The sequence below is a fragment of the Papaver somniferum genome, unplaced genomic scaffold, assembly GCF_003573695.1.
Source record: "Papaver somniferum cultivar HN1 unplaced genomic scaffold, ASM357369v1 unplaced-scaffold_91, whole genome shotgun sequence".
NCBI lineage: Eukaryota > Viridiplantae > Streptophyta > Magnoliopsida > Ranunculales > Papaveraceae > Papaver > Papaver somniferum.
Window position 1 is genome coordinate 128,204 of NW_020652193.1, and position 18,898 is coordinate 147,101.

The 18,898-nt window shown below is 35.7% G+C and overlaps 1 protein-coding gene and 1 long non-coding RNA gene across 4 annotated transcripts; one reads left to right on the plus strand and one right to left on the minus strand.

Moving 5' to 3' along the window:
• The first annotated feature begins 2,240 nt into the window (after positions 1–2,240).
• Positions 2,241–6,698, plus strand: LOC113346060. Of its 3 annotated transcripts, none has more exons than XR_003358379.1 (5): positions 2,241–2,510; positions 2,852–3,005; positions 3,201–5,765; positions 5,881–6,284; positions 6,399–6,698. It is a non-coding gene; the product is annotated as an uncharacterized LOC113346060 (long non-coding RNA). The 3 variants fall into 3 exon arrangements; XR_003358380.1 differs by lacking the exon at positions 6,399–6,698 and having other exon boundaries at positions 3,201–4,699; positions 5,670–5,765; positions 5,881–6,353; XR_003358378.1 differs by lacking the exon at positions 6,399–6,698 and having other exon boundaries at positions 5,881–6,353.
• A 4,954-nt stretch (positions 6,699–11,652) lies between these two features.
• On the minus strand, positions 11,653–16,891 carry LOC113346057. The gene is made up of 6 exons (XM_026589659.1): positions 16,377–16,891; positions 14,864–16,248; positions 14,335–14,429; positions 12,840–13,032; positions 12,669–12,724; positions 11,653–12,585 (listed from the first exon to the last, which is right to left on the minus strand). Exons 1-6 carry the CDS (start codon positions 16,586–16,588, stop codon positions 11,839–11,841), a joined length of 2,688 nt encoding a protein of 895 aa, XP_026445444.1. The 5' UTR covers positions 16,589–16,891; the 3' UTR covers positions 11,653–11,838.
• Between the last annotated feature and the right edge of the window lie 2,007 nt (positions 16,892–18,898).

The window sequence follows — 18,898 nt, forward strand, 5'->3', positions numbered from 1 at the left end:
ACTAAAAACAAAAAATCGAGATGGAAATTAAAATAAACAAAGCCAAAGGCATTTCAAATTCGTGAAACAAAGTTCAGGTGGACATCGCTCCCTACCCCACAAAGCTAACACGAGACTCTAATTTGTGTGTCCTGTATTTTAGTTATGTTTGTGAAGAATATTTGAACCAGAAAGAAGCAGAAAAGTTAAGGGTGGTGGACCAAAATTGATGGAGCGGCAACATCTAACCATTGATTGTTGTTTTGGGTCCCATTCAGGGTTTTAAAACCCCACATCTGTTAAATCCCGTGGTGAAAGGAAAAAGAATAGTAACCTAGAAAGACACCTAGATCTTAAATGACCGAAAAAACAGTATGACCCTTCCGATATTTTCTCAAAGTTTCGGAAACGCCAGCCTTACCGAATTTTTACCGCGAGCAAAAATCCCGACTCTAAGAGCATCTCCAACATAAGTTGAATCTCTTTTTTTAGTGATACATAGAATTTTAGACTCCGTTTGACAGAAATCCATCTCCAATAATCGGGTTTTAAAAATTAGGAGGGACCAATTATTAAATATTAAGGTGTTCAAGAAAGTGTTATCTACACCTCTGGCTCCAACTCCACATCAAATTTTTCACTAGTTTTTAAAGAAAATTCTCTACCGTTGGAGATGGTTTTTTAGATATGAGTAGGGATGTGCAGTGGACGGAGGATTGCAGATTAGGGGTCACCCACAACCAATCCGTCAAAGTTGCGGATTTGGAAAATCCAACCGTGACCGACCCGATCACCCGTGAATTTTACATCCGCGGATCACCGGATGCGGATTAACCGTGGATTTAGTCGGGAAAGAAAACGTAAAATAAATAAAAATACTAAGTTCAGAAACAGTAAACACTGATTAGGAGACCTCCCTCCTTAAAATCCTCCTCAGACGATGATAACAGGAATGTCACTCCATAGGACTCAAAATCTTTCAGACGAAGATATTGTTGTATTTTTTTTTCCATCTTAGCAAGGGTTTGTTTTTGCTCCCACCGCTATTGTTCTTTTGTCAACAAAACATGTAATCCACAAGCATGTTGTTTATAGTTTTCAAAGGCCTCGATAGATGAAGACTGTGTCCTATCAAACTAGCAATGGGGTTATTTTGACCTCAAGATCAACATGCTTAGATATCCAGCAGATACTGGATAATGTGACGGGTAGACTTATAGAAGATTGGACCTTGAATTTAATATAGCCTGGTGATTGTAATGAGAGTAGGATATTGGTGACTGGAGTTCATTGACACATCAGGCTACAAAGGAAGGTAGAATGAGATGGTTAGTAGCTAGCAATTGAGCTTGATCTTGTCATGCACAAGGACAAGTTTGAAATTTAATCCTCTAAAACTCCCGCGAACGGCTCAACCGTTATCAGATATGCTGAGTTATCTTGTTTCAAAATCAAATTGCTCGGAATGAATAACCTTGGCTTAGTAGTGTTGCGACCTTTTTCTACTGTTGCCAAGGACTCTAGCCGATAAACTAACTCTGCAAAAGACTTTTAAGGTACAAAGAGATCTACAAATGAATTGGCCCTGGCTTCTCATAAACCAGCACGACATCCTGTGCTACAGATCAAAATGGGTGCCGATCCAGTAGGAATCAGGGAAGAGAGACATATGGGTTTTGAATCATCGATTTAGGTTTCTGAGTTTCTCTCATGATAAAGAAGTTCATATATAAAACTCAAATTTCCAATATTATCCTTAGTAATATTATGGACACGGCTATATTAAAGTCCCTTACTATCATATGGTGCGGGTGAATTCGTGAATTTACAAAACCAACCGCAACCAAATCGCTAAATCTTGCGGATTTGAAAACTCAATCGTGTCCGTCCCATAAACTCTTGCAGATTGGTTTTCACCTGCAATTTTATAGACAGTCACAGGTGAAATCTGCGGTTTCGGGTTTTCTGCACACCCTTAGATATGAGATCTTATATTTATTTTATGTGTAGATCCCATAAATCAAAAGATTAAATTAAAAATTAAAAATTTAAATAGGATTTTTTTGCGCCATTTTACTCCGTTAATAATCTCAATACTAAAAACGCAATGGGAACCATCCATTTGTCCCTCTGCCGATTTTGCGGGATAAAAATTGGGAGGTGTCGCGTCTCCCTCGAAGTTTTAACTCTAAAGTTGGAGAGGTAATAATCCCAATCCACTGTGCCACAGGACCCACATTTGAAAGGTTAATTCCCACAGTCCCATTCCAACTGTCTGGCAGACCCACACTTAGAAACCAAAATCCCTTTTCTCCCAAAAATCTTATCTCAACAATGGCGGCAACATCAACTCACCCACGCAATCTTCGATTTCCAACAAAGGGTTTTTAGAAAATCTTGATTTCAGAAAGTATGAGTTACCAAAATCCAGGGGTTTTGGACTTCAACAGAAATTTTATTGCTTCTGGTATTAAAGATAATAACAATGCGGTCTCGACCACTGAATCTTCACCTTCGTGGGGCAGGTCTAGGTAAAGTAAAGTAATCTAATCAATTTCATTTTTTTTTGAGTGAGTTGCATTATTCTTGAATTCTTCTGGGTTGTCATTTTTTGACCTAGTTTTAGGTTGATGTTTGTATTTGGGTTTATAGAATATTGAAATAGTAAGAAATTCATTTTGATTAAAAGTTTCCATCGGAGAATGAAAGAATACAGTGATTGATTGTGTTATGAACTACATTCGTATACATACCGGTTCTGAGAAGGAGCAGCCTAGTTGCTATTTGACACTTTGTTTCATAGAAAAGTTCATTTATACCAGCACCAGTTTTCTATGTTTTTGCTAAGACTGAAATTTCGTTAAAAATGCAGGACGTCATACAGTTTCTGTATCTGTTGGTGATGAAAGTGGAATGAGAAACTGAATTGCGGGAGTATTTTCTAGAAGCTAGGGGTTACAGTTTAAACATATACTTTAGTTCTTTTGACCAAAGCCTTTTGTCAAGTCTCAATTCTTCTTCTTCAAGTAAATTATCCCTTCTCTATCTCTCCATTTAAATACCTTTTGTAGTGTTTCCTTTTTTCTAGTGGGTTTGGTTTTGGATTTGTTGGTTCAATTGGCACAAGATACAGTTGACATTATATCATTTAACTCAGTATTGTATTATATAAAAGAAGAGTAATGGTTAGCAATTGAGAGGATTATTATTTTTTGGTGCAGTTTAGAGAGAGAAATGACATCACATCAGGGTCCCGATGATTCTGCACCGCTCGTATTGGTACTCTTGTTGGGTTTGTTGTGTTCAGAACTGATGAATTTGTGCTGGTTATGAAATATTGGTAAGACCGTTTTCTTTGCAACTAGTAGTATAAGAAACCAAATTTAGTAATGCATGTGGAAAGATTACCTGGTTGATCCATACCGAATGCTCCTAAACCTGCCACCAGTATACTATGTCTATGTTTCTTTAATTTTCCATATGATGAGATGTGCTGTTATACGAAATTCGCAAACATGTGAAATCTGAATGAGGCATATGATTTAGAAATTCAATTAAGATGTTTTATGATCTTTAGGTCCATTTAAAAAGAATCTGAATATTCAATTAAGATGTTCGACGAAATGTCGCTGTATAGCTGGTTTAGTTTTAAATTGGGGTTAGGATATAATGTCATTAACTATTTCTTAAACTCATTTTGGTAAACAAATCAAGTGCGTTAATTACCTATTCCATGACCCTGAGCCTATTTGAAGACTAAACGATTCCTTTTACAAAATCATTACTGTAATTCAATGCAAATTTTATAGAAGTAAAGCTCAAATTTTGCGCATTAAAGAGGTCACGTGCACAATCTTCTATATCTGTTGTAGGTTCAGTATATTTAGGGCCCCGAATCCCCAAGAGCAAGGAGATTATGCAAGTAGCTAACCATGTTCTCCCAAATTTCGCATATCAGATCACCAAAGCCCACATGTTTCTTCATTGCTTTCGTAGTATTTGATTTATGCTCGGAATGATTATAATATAAATTGTCACAATGTTGATTTCTTTCTCCCAAAATCTACAATGTTGATTTATGCTTTATTCAATTGCAATTTGCCGATGTTTTCAACTAAATTCTCTAAGAACCTTAGAAATTCGGAAAGATGACCATGACTAGTTAATTCTTGTTCTTCAGAAATGTTGAGCTGCTCAAGGCTGTTTTAGAACAGTGCACCTCATCTCACGAAACTCAAATACAGTTTTATTGATTGCATTATGATGGGCTAATGTTGATAGTCGTAATACACAAGAATAAAGTCAATAAATATAATATAAGCTTATAGATCTTGAGATATCTCACTCTGACACCTAAGCAGTACAGACCACATTTGAAAATCAGTAAGTCCAATATCTTTAGCACGGTTTTCAATTGTTTTTGTGAGCCTTCTTTACCAGCAGGGTTCTGCGCTAACATAATGTTGTCTAAATAGATTACACCACGACCTGCAATATTACTGTCTGGCACTTCAGGTATAATGAATTCAACAATAATCACTTTCCCATCTTTAAGGTAATGCAGCTTAACAATTATTCAAGATTTTAATACTGTGTTCGTCACTCCAATCATGAAGAATCCATTTCATGAAAGTTGCTTCTGCATTTGGACCACTGGCAAACATGTCACCACTGATTTGCTTGATACCTGGGAATGATGGGGCGTCTACGATTACGTGTAGTAAGTTGAAGTTAATATCTGTAAACGTACATATGAAATGCGTGTGTCAGTTACTGAATAATATGTATCCATTAGGCTCATAAACCAAAATTAGGTAGAAAAACAGAATTCATTCTGTTGTTATATTGCATCACCTAATGTAAGATAAATGATCAGACAAACCTTTGACTGTGGGGTATGGTATTTTAGATGATCATACTAAGGCTTGCAACTAGACTTCCAGCTACGATTTCTCTAAACCATTGTAGGTTTCAAGGGTTTTGTTCATGGTGATAGTTGTTTGATCAGACTCTCCCTTGTTGAATACCTTGTTGAACTTGAGGTCTGTTCCATGGTATTCAAATGCTGCATACCAGAAAGCTTTGTTTAGTGAAATTCCTCCATTTAAGGATTGCATCTTTCAATTGGTACCTGAAAATGAATTTCTGAGACTGTCAGGCCTGCACGCTGTATGTAGGATGGTTCCATTGGTTAGTCCTTGAATTTATATGACCGTGTTTATATAACTACAAAGATCGGACTTAAAAATTAATTTGCAGCAAACAGTGCAGTCTAATTAGTAATGTCACTGCAGATTCGATTGGTTAAATTTTCGATCTTTATGTATCTAGTGCCTCTGTAAATTATAGTATTTACCATTCTACAAAAAATATTGTGATATCCATTTGTAGAATGTCTTAGAGATTGGTATTTCATCTTGATTTCCCTTATTAACTACCTGTTACTGGTTTCTGTGTTTTCTGTTATGACTTGTTCCGCCAATCAAAATTTTGTCCTCTCTGGAACTGCCTTCAAAATAACAGTCTCTTCTTAGGAATTTGTAGAATGATAAATATTTATGTTGACGAGGGATTCAGTTCCGCTCTTTCTTATCTTGGTTTATAATCAGAGGGTTAAGCTATCTCGATGGAATCAATTTTCTGTTTATTCAGGACTAAATTCAACGTTGATGTGGTCTGAACTTGTCCAGGGACTCGCGAGTAAAATTCACTCATGAATGTAAATACTGCTTGATAAATTGTTGATACAGATGAGATGCAGCAAGATTGTGTGCAAATGGATTATGGTCAGTCAGTTTGGTTTATGTGCATTCGATTTTAGTGTTGGGATGTTGTCCTGTCCTGCATCTAGTCGCTTCACTTGGAATTAACACAGTTTTGAAATTCTAAAAATGATTTTAGGAGACTTGCTTCAAAAGGTGAGCTGCATCCTATCTGACTTCTTTGGCATCGGCATATCAATACTGATGGGATAACTGGAGATTTCAGATAAATATATAAATCCATGAACTCAACACCAGATGTCTTCAGAAATTCATTAAAGATGTTAAAGATTGAACTTTCCGGTCTATTAGTTCCCATTCTCAAGACAAACATCACAGGAAAATTTGGTTCTTGATCTTCAAGATATTCTTCGTTGCTTTTGACAACATTTGTAACATCTCGTTCGGGTTTGATCCTGATTCCTGCCTGCGTTTCAGCTTCACTTGATTGGGACGATTTTGCTATTGCCTTTGAAGATGCTACACAAATTAGCCCTGAGACTTGATTTGGTTAATAAACCAGCCTATTATTTAGGAACGGAGGTAATAGTGTAAATTGAATAATTACCCTCACTTTTGATGGGCCTTCATAAATATCCTTACTACCCTAAAGTTTATTATCTCTTTCCTCTTTGTATTTTCTTGTTTCTTCTGCAGTGATATTGATATACTATCTTAGCCTGGCCAAATTAGAAAAGCAAAGTAACTGTTTTTTCCAGAAACAGGGGGAGTATAAATCATCATCATCATCTTTCCCTACAAGTCTCATCATCATCTTCCCTGTAAGTCTTCAACAGATTCGATATAACTCATCACTGTACTCAGTGTAGTATCCGAGCTATATCCATAATCATATACTTTTAAGCGGCAAGAGCCCAAGAATTCAAATGTAAAATCTTTACCGCCGGCCACAGTGCAAGGACGGACCCAGGTTAAAATGAATCCAACATCTTCATCTCTTAAGGTTAAAATGCAGATAATATGCCTTCAAAATTTGCATGAGAAACATGGAAACCTGTTTCTGAGGCATACTGAAATTTTTTGAGGCATACCAAATAAAGATAAAATATGGTCAGGGGTAGTAATCCTAAATGCCCCTTATTCATATATTTTCTTAATGATAAATGCCATTATTAATAATTTTTTTAATAATTTTTTTTCAATTTGTTTTAAATTTTTCTGTTTGAAAAATAATTTTTTTATATTTTTTGTTTAATTTTTTTGAAAAATTAAATTTTATTGTTAAAAAAAAAAGAGATTAAATTTAAACATTTTTTTTTTTAAAATTTTGAAAATTTAAATTTAATTGAAAATTGAAATTAAATAAAAAAAATGAATAGTTAAATTAAAACTAAAAGAATTGTTAAACTTAAAAATAATTAATTGATTAAATGAATAAGTAAATTAATGAATTAATTAAGGGTACCTAAGTAATTTACGTATCCTAGAATACCCCTTATAAACACACCCTAGCTAAACAAATCATTTGGTATACCTCAAAAAATTTAGGTGTGCCTCAAAATAGGCTTCAAAACATGTGATATGAGTCAAATTGGTCGGGTGCCAAGTATGGATGTGCAGTTGCACACCCAACCCAGCTAGCTCCCAAGCCCGATATTACATATTATGAATATCTTTTGAATCATTTTTTTGGGACTACTCTAAATTGGTGGGGGACTACTATTTGATAGCGGTGTCCACCCTAAATTCTTAAGGGATGTCCTAAAAGGTTAGGGAATACTAATCTGCCCTTATCCTAATTAAGGTTATAATTAATCTTAATAACTCATTAATTTAACCACTACCTATTAATCTAACCCATTAAATTAAAACCTAAAAACAAAACCAATTAAAATCAGTTTCATTCCTATTCATTTCTTCTTATTATTATTATTCTTCTTCTTTTCTTTGCCTCTTCTTCGTATACATCGACGTTAATCGTCGATTCGAAAAATTTTCATCGTCGATTAATCCATCTTTATAAACAATGCGTACCAAGCAAACTCCAAGACTTCCAGGATCGAGTCCGGGACTCGCAAATATAGCAAATCTCCCAAAAGAATTGACAATTGATAAACAACGTGAAACATAGTTGAGAGGCAAAATCAATCATCCAACAACAACCAAAAAGTCTGATTCAAGAGATATACAAATACACGGGTAATTTCCTTCATACCCGTTCCTTTTAATTCCTTTTTTTTTTCGAAGAAATCGATTAGAAATCATCAAAACCCATTGAAAATGGTAGTTACAGTAGACATTTCGGCTAGGAGAATTTTGAAAACCCTAATTTTTTCGTAACCTAACTTTCAATATGAAGAACAGTTCGACAAATTAGAAATTTCTTAGGCAACTGAACTAGGTAGTTCGGTTAGCTCGCAAAACAAAACCCTAGATATTCCTAACCGAACTTATTCTTTTGTATGGGAAATTTGAGTTCGGTCTAGTTGATAAATTATATAGGTAACCGAACTTTGGTCTGTTAACACCAAATATGTAGTTCGTTTACTTCACAACTCATGCTAGATAACCGAACTTTTAGTTCGGTTATTTCACAACTCATGTAAGCTTGCCTAACTTTAATCTGTTTACAGCTTGTTTTTGATTTAGTCCCATGTTATTGATTTATTCGAGAAGAAAATATTACGTTTAGCTAATATTTTGGTTTTCATTCATTAGGAAGAAAAGAAAGAGATCTAATCCCCATCTTGATGATGAAGAAGAGCAAGGAAATGAATCCACTAGAAGTGAAGAGGTTGAAGAACAAATAAAACAAGTTGAGGATGTAGAGAAGAGCAGTTAGAAGAAGAAGAAGGGCAAGAGGAAGAGGAAGAAGGGGATGAACATAAGGGAGAGGAGGGAGAGGAAGGAGATGAGGAAGAGGAAGAAGATGAAGAGCTAGAAATTGTTCCCAAAGAATGCTGGGAGGAGAGTCGGTTTAAGCAATTGAATAGGGGTCGACAACAAGTATATAAAAGACTTTGTCGTAGTGGTCGTGTTTGAATCCCTTCTTTTCTTTTATTTTCATTTTGTTGTAGTTTCAAAAAACATCATAGTTATGGATTCTGTGTGTTTTGAACAATTAGTTAGGAGTTTGGTATGTATAAAACTTTTATATTTGTTTAAATTGGGTTTGTGTTTCAATTTTTTATTTGATTCATAAGTAGCGTGCAACATTATCTTGAATGAAAAGTCTACAGGGTAGAGTTCGGCTAGAAAGAAATTCAAAGCAGAAACCGAACATATAGTTCGACAACCTGCAATAGATTGCCATGCAGCCAAAACTCAGTTCGGCGACCTGAAACTTTTGACCAGGTAACCGAACACTTAGTCCGACAACGTATGAAATTTGATCAGGTCACCGAACCATTAATTCGGTGACCTCAAAATATCTCAGGTTGCCGAACTACTCTTTGTACATACAATGACAAGTTAAGGAGATTAGTTTGGTTACCTGGAAATTTTAGGAAGTCACCGAACATGTAGTTCGGTTAGCTCGCAAAATATATAGACCTTGCCGAAATACTCTCTGTGGATTCAATTTTTCTTTGTCCACAAGTTGAAAGACTCACTCTCTTCATTCAGAAATAAACAAAAATGCACTGTTAAGTTTGATTTAGAGTGGTGTGTGTATTACTCATATGTTTAGTTTAGGTTTGTTTAGTTCGGCAACCTCGTAAAATTTCTCTGGTAGCCGGACGTATAATTCGGGGATCTCTGTAATTCTACTATGTAACCGAGCTTATCTCTGTGAACTCAAAAAAATCTCAAAATTAACTCAACAAATAATGAAACACTTCAAAAAATGTAATGTATGATTAAATCCATGTCTAATTTAATCCTACTAGATAACAATAAGACCTTCTCGTACGATTTCGTCCGACTTCTTCAAAACATTCCACATATCCATGTTATGTTCATACATAATGCACCAACCCAACATTGTGTCGGGGTTAAATCCATTCCAATAAGAGGTTCCAGATATCGGAGGCAATGGACAATCGGTTTTTAACCGAAGGCCTATAAAGTGGTTGTTGTTAATCAACGCGATCACCAATCTCTTTCGTTTAAGTTGCTCGACACAAACGGTTGTTTTTGGGGTGAATGTGAAACTAGTATATTTTGAGAAAAAATGAACCACACAATTGAATGCGTCGGCGATTAAGTGTCCACATATCGACATGCTCATCCAATAATCCGTTGTGATCGGTTTGCCACCGTGAAGACGACGTTGATACCTAACAAATTGCTCTTTTAAACTAGCATCCCCTTCGCTCAACATTGTCTTGTAAAAGGCCGAATTCTCCTTTAGTTTCCTCAACAAGATTTTCCTTACATGAGTGATTGCACACCCATCATATAGCTTGACACCATGAGTGAATAGCCCTAGTAGATACTAGCGCTACGAAATATAATTAACTTAAAGGATTTTCAGAGCTTTTTAGAGTTTTTCAGATCTTTAGATTTTTCAGAGCTCTTCGGATATTTCAAGGATTTTTAGAGAATATTCAAAGTTGATCTTCACTAAATTAGGGATTTGTTATCATCATTCTTTAACGAATCTCCTATCTTGTAGATCCCAATGCTCCGGAGTATAATTAAATTTAAGCTTTTCAAAGTTTTTTGGAGTCTTCCTGAACTTTTTAGAGTTTCCCAGAGCTCTTTCAGGGATCTTTAGTGTTTTTAGGGTCTCTAGGAAACATTCAAAGATAATCTTCATTATTGTAGGGAATTTTGTTAGTATCATTCTTTATAAAGAATTAACTTACTTTCAGTTGGCTTTAACGATCCCCTGGCTAGTAGATACTAGTGCTACGAAATATAATTAACTTAAAGCTTTTTCATAGCTCTTTAGATTTTTATGAGCTTTTTAGATATTTTAGTGTTTTTTAGAGTTTTCAGGTTTTTTTTAGAGTTTTCAAGGCTTTTTAGAGAACATTCAAAGTTGATCTTCACTATTGTAGGGATTTATTATTATCATTCTTTAATGAATCTCCTTGCTTATAGATCTCAGTGCTACAGAGTATAATTACATTTAAGCTTTTAAAAGCTTAATGGAGTCTCCCTGAGCTTTTTAGAGTTCCTCATAGCTCTTTGAGGGCTCTTTAGTGATTTTAGGATAATTTACGGTTGGATAATTTACGGTTGACAATGGGAAAAAAAATCCAAACCGTAAAATGACTTAGGGTTTGCATATATATCTCAAGCCAACCGTAAATAGTGTAATAAATACTCATGCACATAACGTCTTAGGGTTGGGTTTCCTAGCCGTAAATGGTTTTGTCATATTCAAAAACCAGTTATGGTTTGGATTTTATCTAAAAGTAAACCGTAAGTGGGGGTTACAGTTGGAAATGAAGCTGAAACCCAACCGCAACCATGTCTTTCAAGCATCAAAAATCCATTTTTTTTACGTACTTAAGCTAATTCTGAGAAGATTTGAGCTCATGGGAACTAGTTTAGAGGTATACTTGTGGATTTTCAACCATTGATTCTTCATTTTGTCGATTTATTTCTTCAATAGGTTGAGATTCATCATCACTTTGTGTTAAACCCTCTCTACCATCTAACAAATCAACCATCTCTTGGTCTCCAACATGAGGTATGTAAAACCTGTTTTCTCTATCATATAAAGATTCACCCACCTGAAATTGGCAACTGGAGTCACCCCATTTTGGTTGAGTAAATCAAAATCTAGGTTTTGAAGAGAAATCTCCAAAATTTTTCTTTTTTTTCTTCTCTCTAGTTTTTCTTCTCACCAAAACTTACATCCAAAAAGTATATAGGTTATAAAAAATTTATTAATTTAATTATTAGCTTATTAATTTAATCATTAGTTAATTAAATAAAATTAATATTAACTAAATAAGAGTTATTTAGTCTATATACAAATATTTTAAAAAAAGGGGTTTCTGAAATTATTTATGGGTGACCTGTTTTTGTCCTGTTAGATGAAGCCCTTCTATTTAAATGTGAAACCCCGATAATAGATTTCTTTAATTAATTAATATGAACATTAAAAAAATTTGTCCACCAAACCAGTGGGGAAGGAAAGACGAACAGAAGAGTAGGAGCAATGGAAAAAAAAAACACTCTCTCAAGGAAGAGCACCAAGGTCATTATTCTTCTTGGACAGAGACCGCATCTTAACGTCAATATCGGACTTAGTTGCTTCTATTTCCAAAACAACAGCAGCTGCTTCGGTGGCTAAGCGTAACTGAGTGGCCTGATGCTTTATCAGCTTTCGTTTACTCTCTGCCACTTCCTCTTCCAACTGAGCAATCTCAAGATGCAATAGCTGACGGCGAAATTTACGTCTCTCCTCAATAGCAGCTAGGAGAATCTCCAACCATGCAATGTTAAATTTCAGAATCCGAGGGAGCTTGATTGCCTCCTGCCAAGCAGCCCAATCCTCCTCAGAAGGACAAGCCTCACCCAACTTCTGTATTGCTAACGCGGTATCAATTAACATCCGTGTAGACGTTATAAGCGTGTTCCTCTCTGAAAGAACTTCCACAGATGCTATATGACCATGCATCTCGACAATCCACTTGTAAAAGTCCGTTTGTTCAGGAGAAACTGGAAAATTATACACCGATACAAAGTCTGCACAACCATACAGAGTAGCTGCAGCGGCAGAACCAGTGAAGGTGAACCAAGTGGCCTTCCCCTTCAAAGAGTTTGGGGTACTGATAGCTCTGTCAGGAGATGGATGGTGTTGTGCTGGAGTAGTCTCGAAATGACTAGTATTAAATTCGTCCGAAGTATCTATCAAGACCCGAGTTCGCTTTCTGCTGTTCAGGATCTCCCCTGCATGCCGTTCACTCTTCCCCATGTTGGTGTCCTAAGAAACGAAACAACACTACCAAAAATTTCAGATTCTCAATAAAAAATATAAATGAGTAGGACTAGTGGCAAGACAATTACAGCTTGAGAAGTGTCTGTAGATGCTTGCAGACCTTTACCAAACAACGTCTCGTTCACTGAACAAGAAAATAAAAGGGTGAAGATGAGCGAACAGAAATATATAGGCAAGAGGGAAAAACGCAATAACTGACCAGGTGCCAGGTGGTGTTAGTTCAGTAAAAGATTTGTTACCAAAACCACGATAAAAATTTGCCCCACGAGAAGTGGTGTCAGTACCACGATCAAGCCCACCCCCAATAAGAGACCCAACTTCAAGAGCACATGCACCTAGAGGATTTGAAACACCTTGGAGGACACCCGACCCTCTGTTCAAAAGCTGCAATTCACTATGTGCCGTGACGCTGCTATTTTCGGGACGGCACTCCTGCATAAAGGGTTTGGCAGAGGGTTAGGCCCAGGAAACTGCAGCAGCCTGTACCCTATACCATTTCTGGGTTCTACAGTAACATCATATGAACGCTGTGTTAGCATATCAGCCATCGATCATGCTTAAGATGTACTTTATTAGTTTTAACATGCTTTACATAATTAGGATTACAAATCACAACTTAGGCTGATAGATACAACTTACTTTATTCCTAGGATTACATGTTCTACATCTAGAAATATTAACATGAATATGGATAAGAAGAAACCATGCTTTATGCTTAACCTCATCATGTTTAAATACAACTATTTTCATGCTTATTCATACTGCTACGCAAGATCAGGTAACACAATCAATACATGGTAAAGAAGTAATAGGAGAGTTAAGATTTACATGATTTTTACCTTATTGATGACTAGACGGTAGTTAATAGAAGATACCTTTAGTTTTATTAGCAACAGCAGACAAGTATAGCAAGATAATACTTTGGACTGGGTTATGATCATCTTAGACAATTATTTCTGTAGACAATTACTTATAACATAACACTCTAAGCTAAGTTCTTTTAGTTGGAAGTTCTTCATCCACTTCTATCACCCTTATCTTTCTAATGGCATAAATAAACTTTAAATAAGGTTAGAAAGGAGTCCACCACCAACTGACTTAGGCATGTGTCCCTTAACCGAATATTATAACTAATATGTCCACTTCATGGATTAACTTGATGTACCTTGGTCTTATGTACACATCCCACAAAACAGAAAGTTTTGCCTTTAGTACATGATCTAAACTTAACACACACTTGATTAAGATTAGGCTAATCCAGTTTTATTAAACTAAACATGATTTGATGCTAAACCATAAAAAAGCCTAACATGTTGAACTCAAAGATAAGAGTGAAACTCCCTTCTCGCAGAGTGCACTTCTGGCTTGACGGTCGAATACGAAAATCAGACTCTTTATACCTAACGTTTAAATGCTTAATACTAAGTGAATCTTAATGCTCATCGCTACAATTGTCTGCTCCACGCAAAAACTTACCAAGTGCTAGAACCTGATATTGTATTGAACCAGGACCCTTTGCGTTGCAATGCAATGTGAAAGTGGATAAAGGATCCGCTGCAACATACAAAGGTATAGAAAAGCATGCCTCAATGAAGCTGTCCTAAAGTGACCAAGTTAATATTCCGGGTTGTATCTATAGCCACGGATATATTCCGCTTACCCAACAATTCAAATGTAAAAACCCCTTCAGCACAACGCTTAAAATAACTTATCTCCTAGTGAAGTGGTATGTACCTTTGCAGACGAAGCAGTATCCTCGGGGCGAGTCGCAGGACCACGAGGCGGAGACTGCAAATTCTCTTCGAGATTTATAAAGTTCTTACCTTCACCTGCAGCGAAGAAAACACTCCATCAACAACTTCTCGACAAAAAGCGCTACAAAAAAAGGGAGAAAGAATAGAGCAGAAAGAAGAAGAGCAACAGGAAAACTCGGAAACAACAAATGCTACAAGATCTTCATGCCTCAAGAACACTAAACTAAAGAAAAAAGTGCCGAAGCAAAAGATGTAGCCATTCCACTCTACTGAAGGAAATGTATCTACTCTCTCATTTTCTCTGATGTGTAGTTTAACTTTGTCGGCAATTGAGTAGGCTGTCTACATCACGGCAACTACCAGCACTACATACATTACCAAAAGCTAACGGCAGGAGCCGAACCCTAGATCCTAATAAAAAAAATCAAAAAGAGAGGAATCAACATAATAATAATAAGCATCTCATAAAGTTAGGAGGATTACAGGGGAACCACCACAGCTAGTGTTACCTGTTTGACCCAACTTGAATCCCATGATCTCCTTAAACTTTTCAATTCTGTTCAGATAAGGTGTTTTCCAGACTTCAGCGGCCTTGGAGACGTTAGTATCCCAGCGGCGATCAACTTGAGGTATCGGAGCATCAGGTTTCAAGTCCAAGTTGATGAAGTGATTTCCATTAACAAAGCCAAAAGCGATAATATTGTGAGGTTGTCCGTCAGGTGGAGGTTCCAAAAGGGGTAGAAAAGTTAAATTTCCGGACTTCAGAGAAAGTGATATGACCACGGCCTTAAATGCATTAGCAATCACGTAACCTGCATCAGGTAAACTCAACCAATATTGGGTATCAGCGGCAAGGTCTTCAGAGTACTCGAAAGCTTTTCTCATTTTTGCAACTGTACCGCTGTCCATAAGTTTCACGTAGAGTTCTTCATTCTGAACGACCTCCTTCAGCAACAATCTTCGAACCTGCTTCCAACCATCTTTTGCCTCATAACCTGCTTGCACTGCAACAACTCTATAACCACAATGTCCATCTTTTTCCACGTCTACAATGTTATTTATATACTCCTGCATTGGTTCAGGAATCTGTTCCCAGAACCTCAAATTGGAAGGGCTTTGGTGGTGTGCATTCAATGAAACGGATGACGAAGCAATCGAATTTTGTCTCTGCTTCTTAGATACTTCATGTATTGTATCCAAAGCCCTTTTCTTTGCTCGTTCTGCTGTTTTGCAATTAATATCTATTTGGAACTTAGACTGCTTCATAATGTGTTTAATCTCTTGTGTCGTAATATTGTTATCTTGCCTTACTTTATCAATAATATGACTGCTCACCCATGTAGGGGTTGCCAGCTTATTAGTAGTAACCTTCAAATTCAAACGTTGGCATGTATGCACGTTCTGTATTTCGGTTACAACGTAATTACTTCTCTTGCAACCATTGGATTTAGCACGTATTTTCCATTTACAGCAACCTGATGTATCTGAACATGCAGCAACAATTCTTTCCCCCGTCGATTTGGAAAATTCAACTTCAGTATTACTTAGTATTGCGGCATCCTTTATAGCGTTACGACACTCTTCAAGAGATGCAAAGCTCTGGTCTTTCGAGAACAAAATTCTATCTTGATCTCTCATAGTACAACCATCCGGTCTAACTGGGATACTGGCACCTGTGGTCACTTCTTGACCCTGTGGTTCTTCAATATCATTTTCCACGTCATTGTCGTTTTCATGATCAGCTTTTACATGTTCCAACACATTTTCATAGTCCTCATTACCATCAGATACTGCACCTTCATGGCCAGCTTTTGTATCTTCACCAAGCTGTTCTTTGGCATCATCATATACATTTATGGAAGATGATCGACAGGTATCGCCTATTTTGTTACTCCTGCGAATAAAGCATATGATGATGATATATGTTAAGAACTAATAACTGAAATTTATTATAAAGGAACTAATAAATGAAGCATCAACCCGATCAAAAAAAAAAAGAAGCATTAGTAAATTGATTTATACCATATCGGAAAAAGTGTTTCCATATCGGAATAGTGATCTAAGAGTGAGGAAGCATCCAGTAATAATTGAACAATTTCCATGTTCCCTTTCTGGCTATCATGATCTACTTGTTGTCTCGAGAGTAGTTTATCCCACGGAAGCTCATTCAAGTTATCAAGTGAATCGGCTACGTGGTTTGCAGTTGGGGATCCAATGAGATGATTCCGAATCATATTACTGTGAGTGTAAAGAAGAATTTCAAAAGAATTTGAAGTTCTAATGCAATTTGAAAGATGAAATTGCACAAAATTGATGGAAATTTTCTGAATCGAAGACTAAAATTTCTGAATCGAAGAGTAAAATTACACAAAATCGAAGAGTTAAGGGGAAGTCTCCCCCACTGTAGACGCCATTAATGAAATAAAAGTAAAATTGACTCAGCAGTAGCAGTAGTGGACGAAGTCCTTTGAAGTGGTAATGTGCTTCCAGATTCTTCTTAGTGTAGGGGGTTTCCAAGAAGCAGCAGTAACTTGTGTTTGTCTTGGAGTTATCTTTAAATTTTCAAGAAACCTCAGCACTCCACAGCCACAAGCACAGAAAAGACTACTCGCCTACTTTTTCTTTTTTCTTTTTGCAGGGAAACGTACATACCAAATTGGATCCGGACATTTCCTACAAACAAAATGTCTGACCTATATCCTGTATACATGTGTGTCTAATGGTAGAAAATGTATTTGAAGGCAAAATCTCTAAATCAAACGCCCTTTAGTTTAACTCTTAACTTAATCATTTTCATAATAAATTTTGTTTTTGCTAGACATTCATTCTTTGCACATGAACTCTATTCTCAAGGTATGCTTCATTATTTCTTTTTGTTGATTGGGATAATTTTTGTTAGTTTTTCTTTTTAATTTTTTTGTTTAACATTAATGATTAATGGTGTTTCGCGCCTAATTTTTGTGTTATTTATGCAATTTAATTTCTCTTTGTTACTTTTCATTAATATTATATTTTGTTATCTAGATTTTGGTTTTTCATTTGCTATCAAAAGAAACTGATCAAATATGATTGTCATCTATTCATTTTTATTCTAATGTTAGGTTCTCTTTACTACAATACCATTTAGTTTCTATTTTCTACATTATATTGTTTATTTTTCTCTGGACAATGAATTGTCCAATTAGAGTTTGACTTCTTTAAGATAAAATAAGAGATTTACATAGAGTTAAAATAAATGACTAAGAAAGTGATGGTTCCATTGTTATGCCCTTAACTTGGGTCGATAAATAGCATTTTGTAACTGTACTTCTACTGTTGTGGGAGAGTTCATACTCTTAGTTGCATTAGAGTCGTGTACATGTTGGTATAAAATGGATTGAAGTTTCTTGATTATATGAGTATGTTATTCTTCTAACTTTATGTATCATATGAACCTTGAAATTACATTTCTTTATATTTATAACCTTTTGATGGTTTACAAAGTGAGTATTTGATTATCTCAAATTCTTCATGCATAGATATATAATGGTTATATACAGTTGACATCTAAAAATGGTTATTCGCTTAGAAGATCATCTTAAATTCTTTATACATAGTCCACCATCATGGTAATACTGAAATTTAGGAAGCCTTAAAACAAGTAACACAAAACTGGCTTATTGAAGCTCACCTATAATCTTTCATTTTCTGATTTCGGAAGATTGTTTTTAAGCAATGAAAAAAGCTTTTTAAGTAGCAATACAATGATGCAATGTATTTATGTCGGATGCGTCACAATACCTATATGTGTCGGGACTACACAAATTTTCATTCCATGCATTTTATTATTGACTAGCTTGAAACCCCTGCTACGCACCGGAACTGCTGGAAATTCTGACAGGGTTGTTTCATGTCCACGGAGGCGTGGCTTCGCTCCGCACCCGTATTAATAAGATTTTTAATAAGATATTATAGAAATTAATATCCAGTAGATTGACAATTAACGATTAAAACCATGTAATTACAATCTAAATATCTCACATGGTTTTGAAAACTAATTTCAAGCAATCTAATAAAACAGTAATCAACTCTACAAATAAATAGATCTAAGTATGCCGAAAGTAAAATAATTTAAACTATAACACTAAAGTATAATTAAATTTTTTTAGTACTTAACCCGTGCTACGCACTGGGTATGATGGAAATTGATCCCCATTTATTGTAGGCTGCACTCGCCCCAGAAGTTGTTCCAATTAACAACTGGTATAAAGAAAACGCCAATTAACATTTAATAAATTAATAATTGGAACCAAATTCACCAATTACTTATGGTTTAAAATGTTGGAGATTAAGAAATCCTCTTAAAGAAAATACTTTAAAAAGATTGTACTAATCTTTGAAATCGGTAAGTAGTTTATGATAATTCCAACATCAGTACTATTATAGTTACATGAAAAATCATACCCGCTATCTGAAATTAGAGACACTAAAAAAACGATACTATGAGATAGATTGCCAACTCTAAATAGTGCAAAGCACATGAAGTGCTTCACTTCAAAGAAGAT

Coding starts and splice junctions, on each gene's coding strand:
- LOC113346057 (XM_026589659.1), bottom strand. CDS start 16,588: ATGATTCGGAATCATCTCATTGGATCCCCAACTGCAAACCACGTAGCC. Junction 14,430..14,863: donor ATTCAAGTTGGGTCAAACAG/GTAACACTAGCT, acceptor TCTTCGCTGCAG/GTGAAGGTAAGAACTTTATA. Junction 12,725..12,839: donor AAATTTTTATCGTGGTTTTG/GTAACAAATCTT, acceptor TTTCTTGTTCAG/TGAACGAGACGTTGTTTGGT.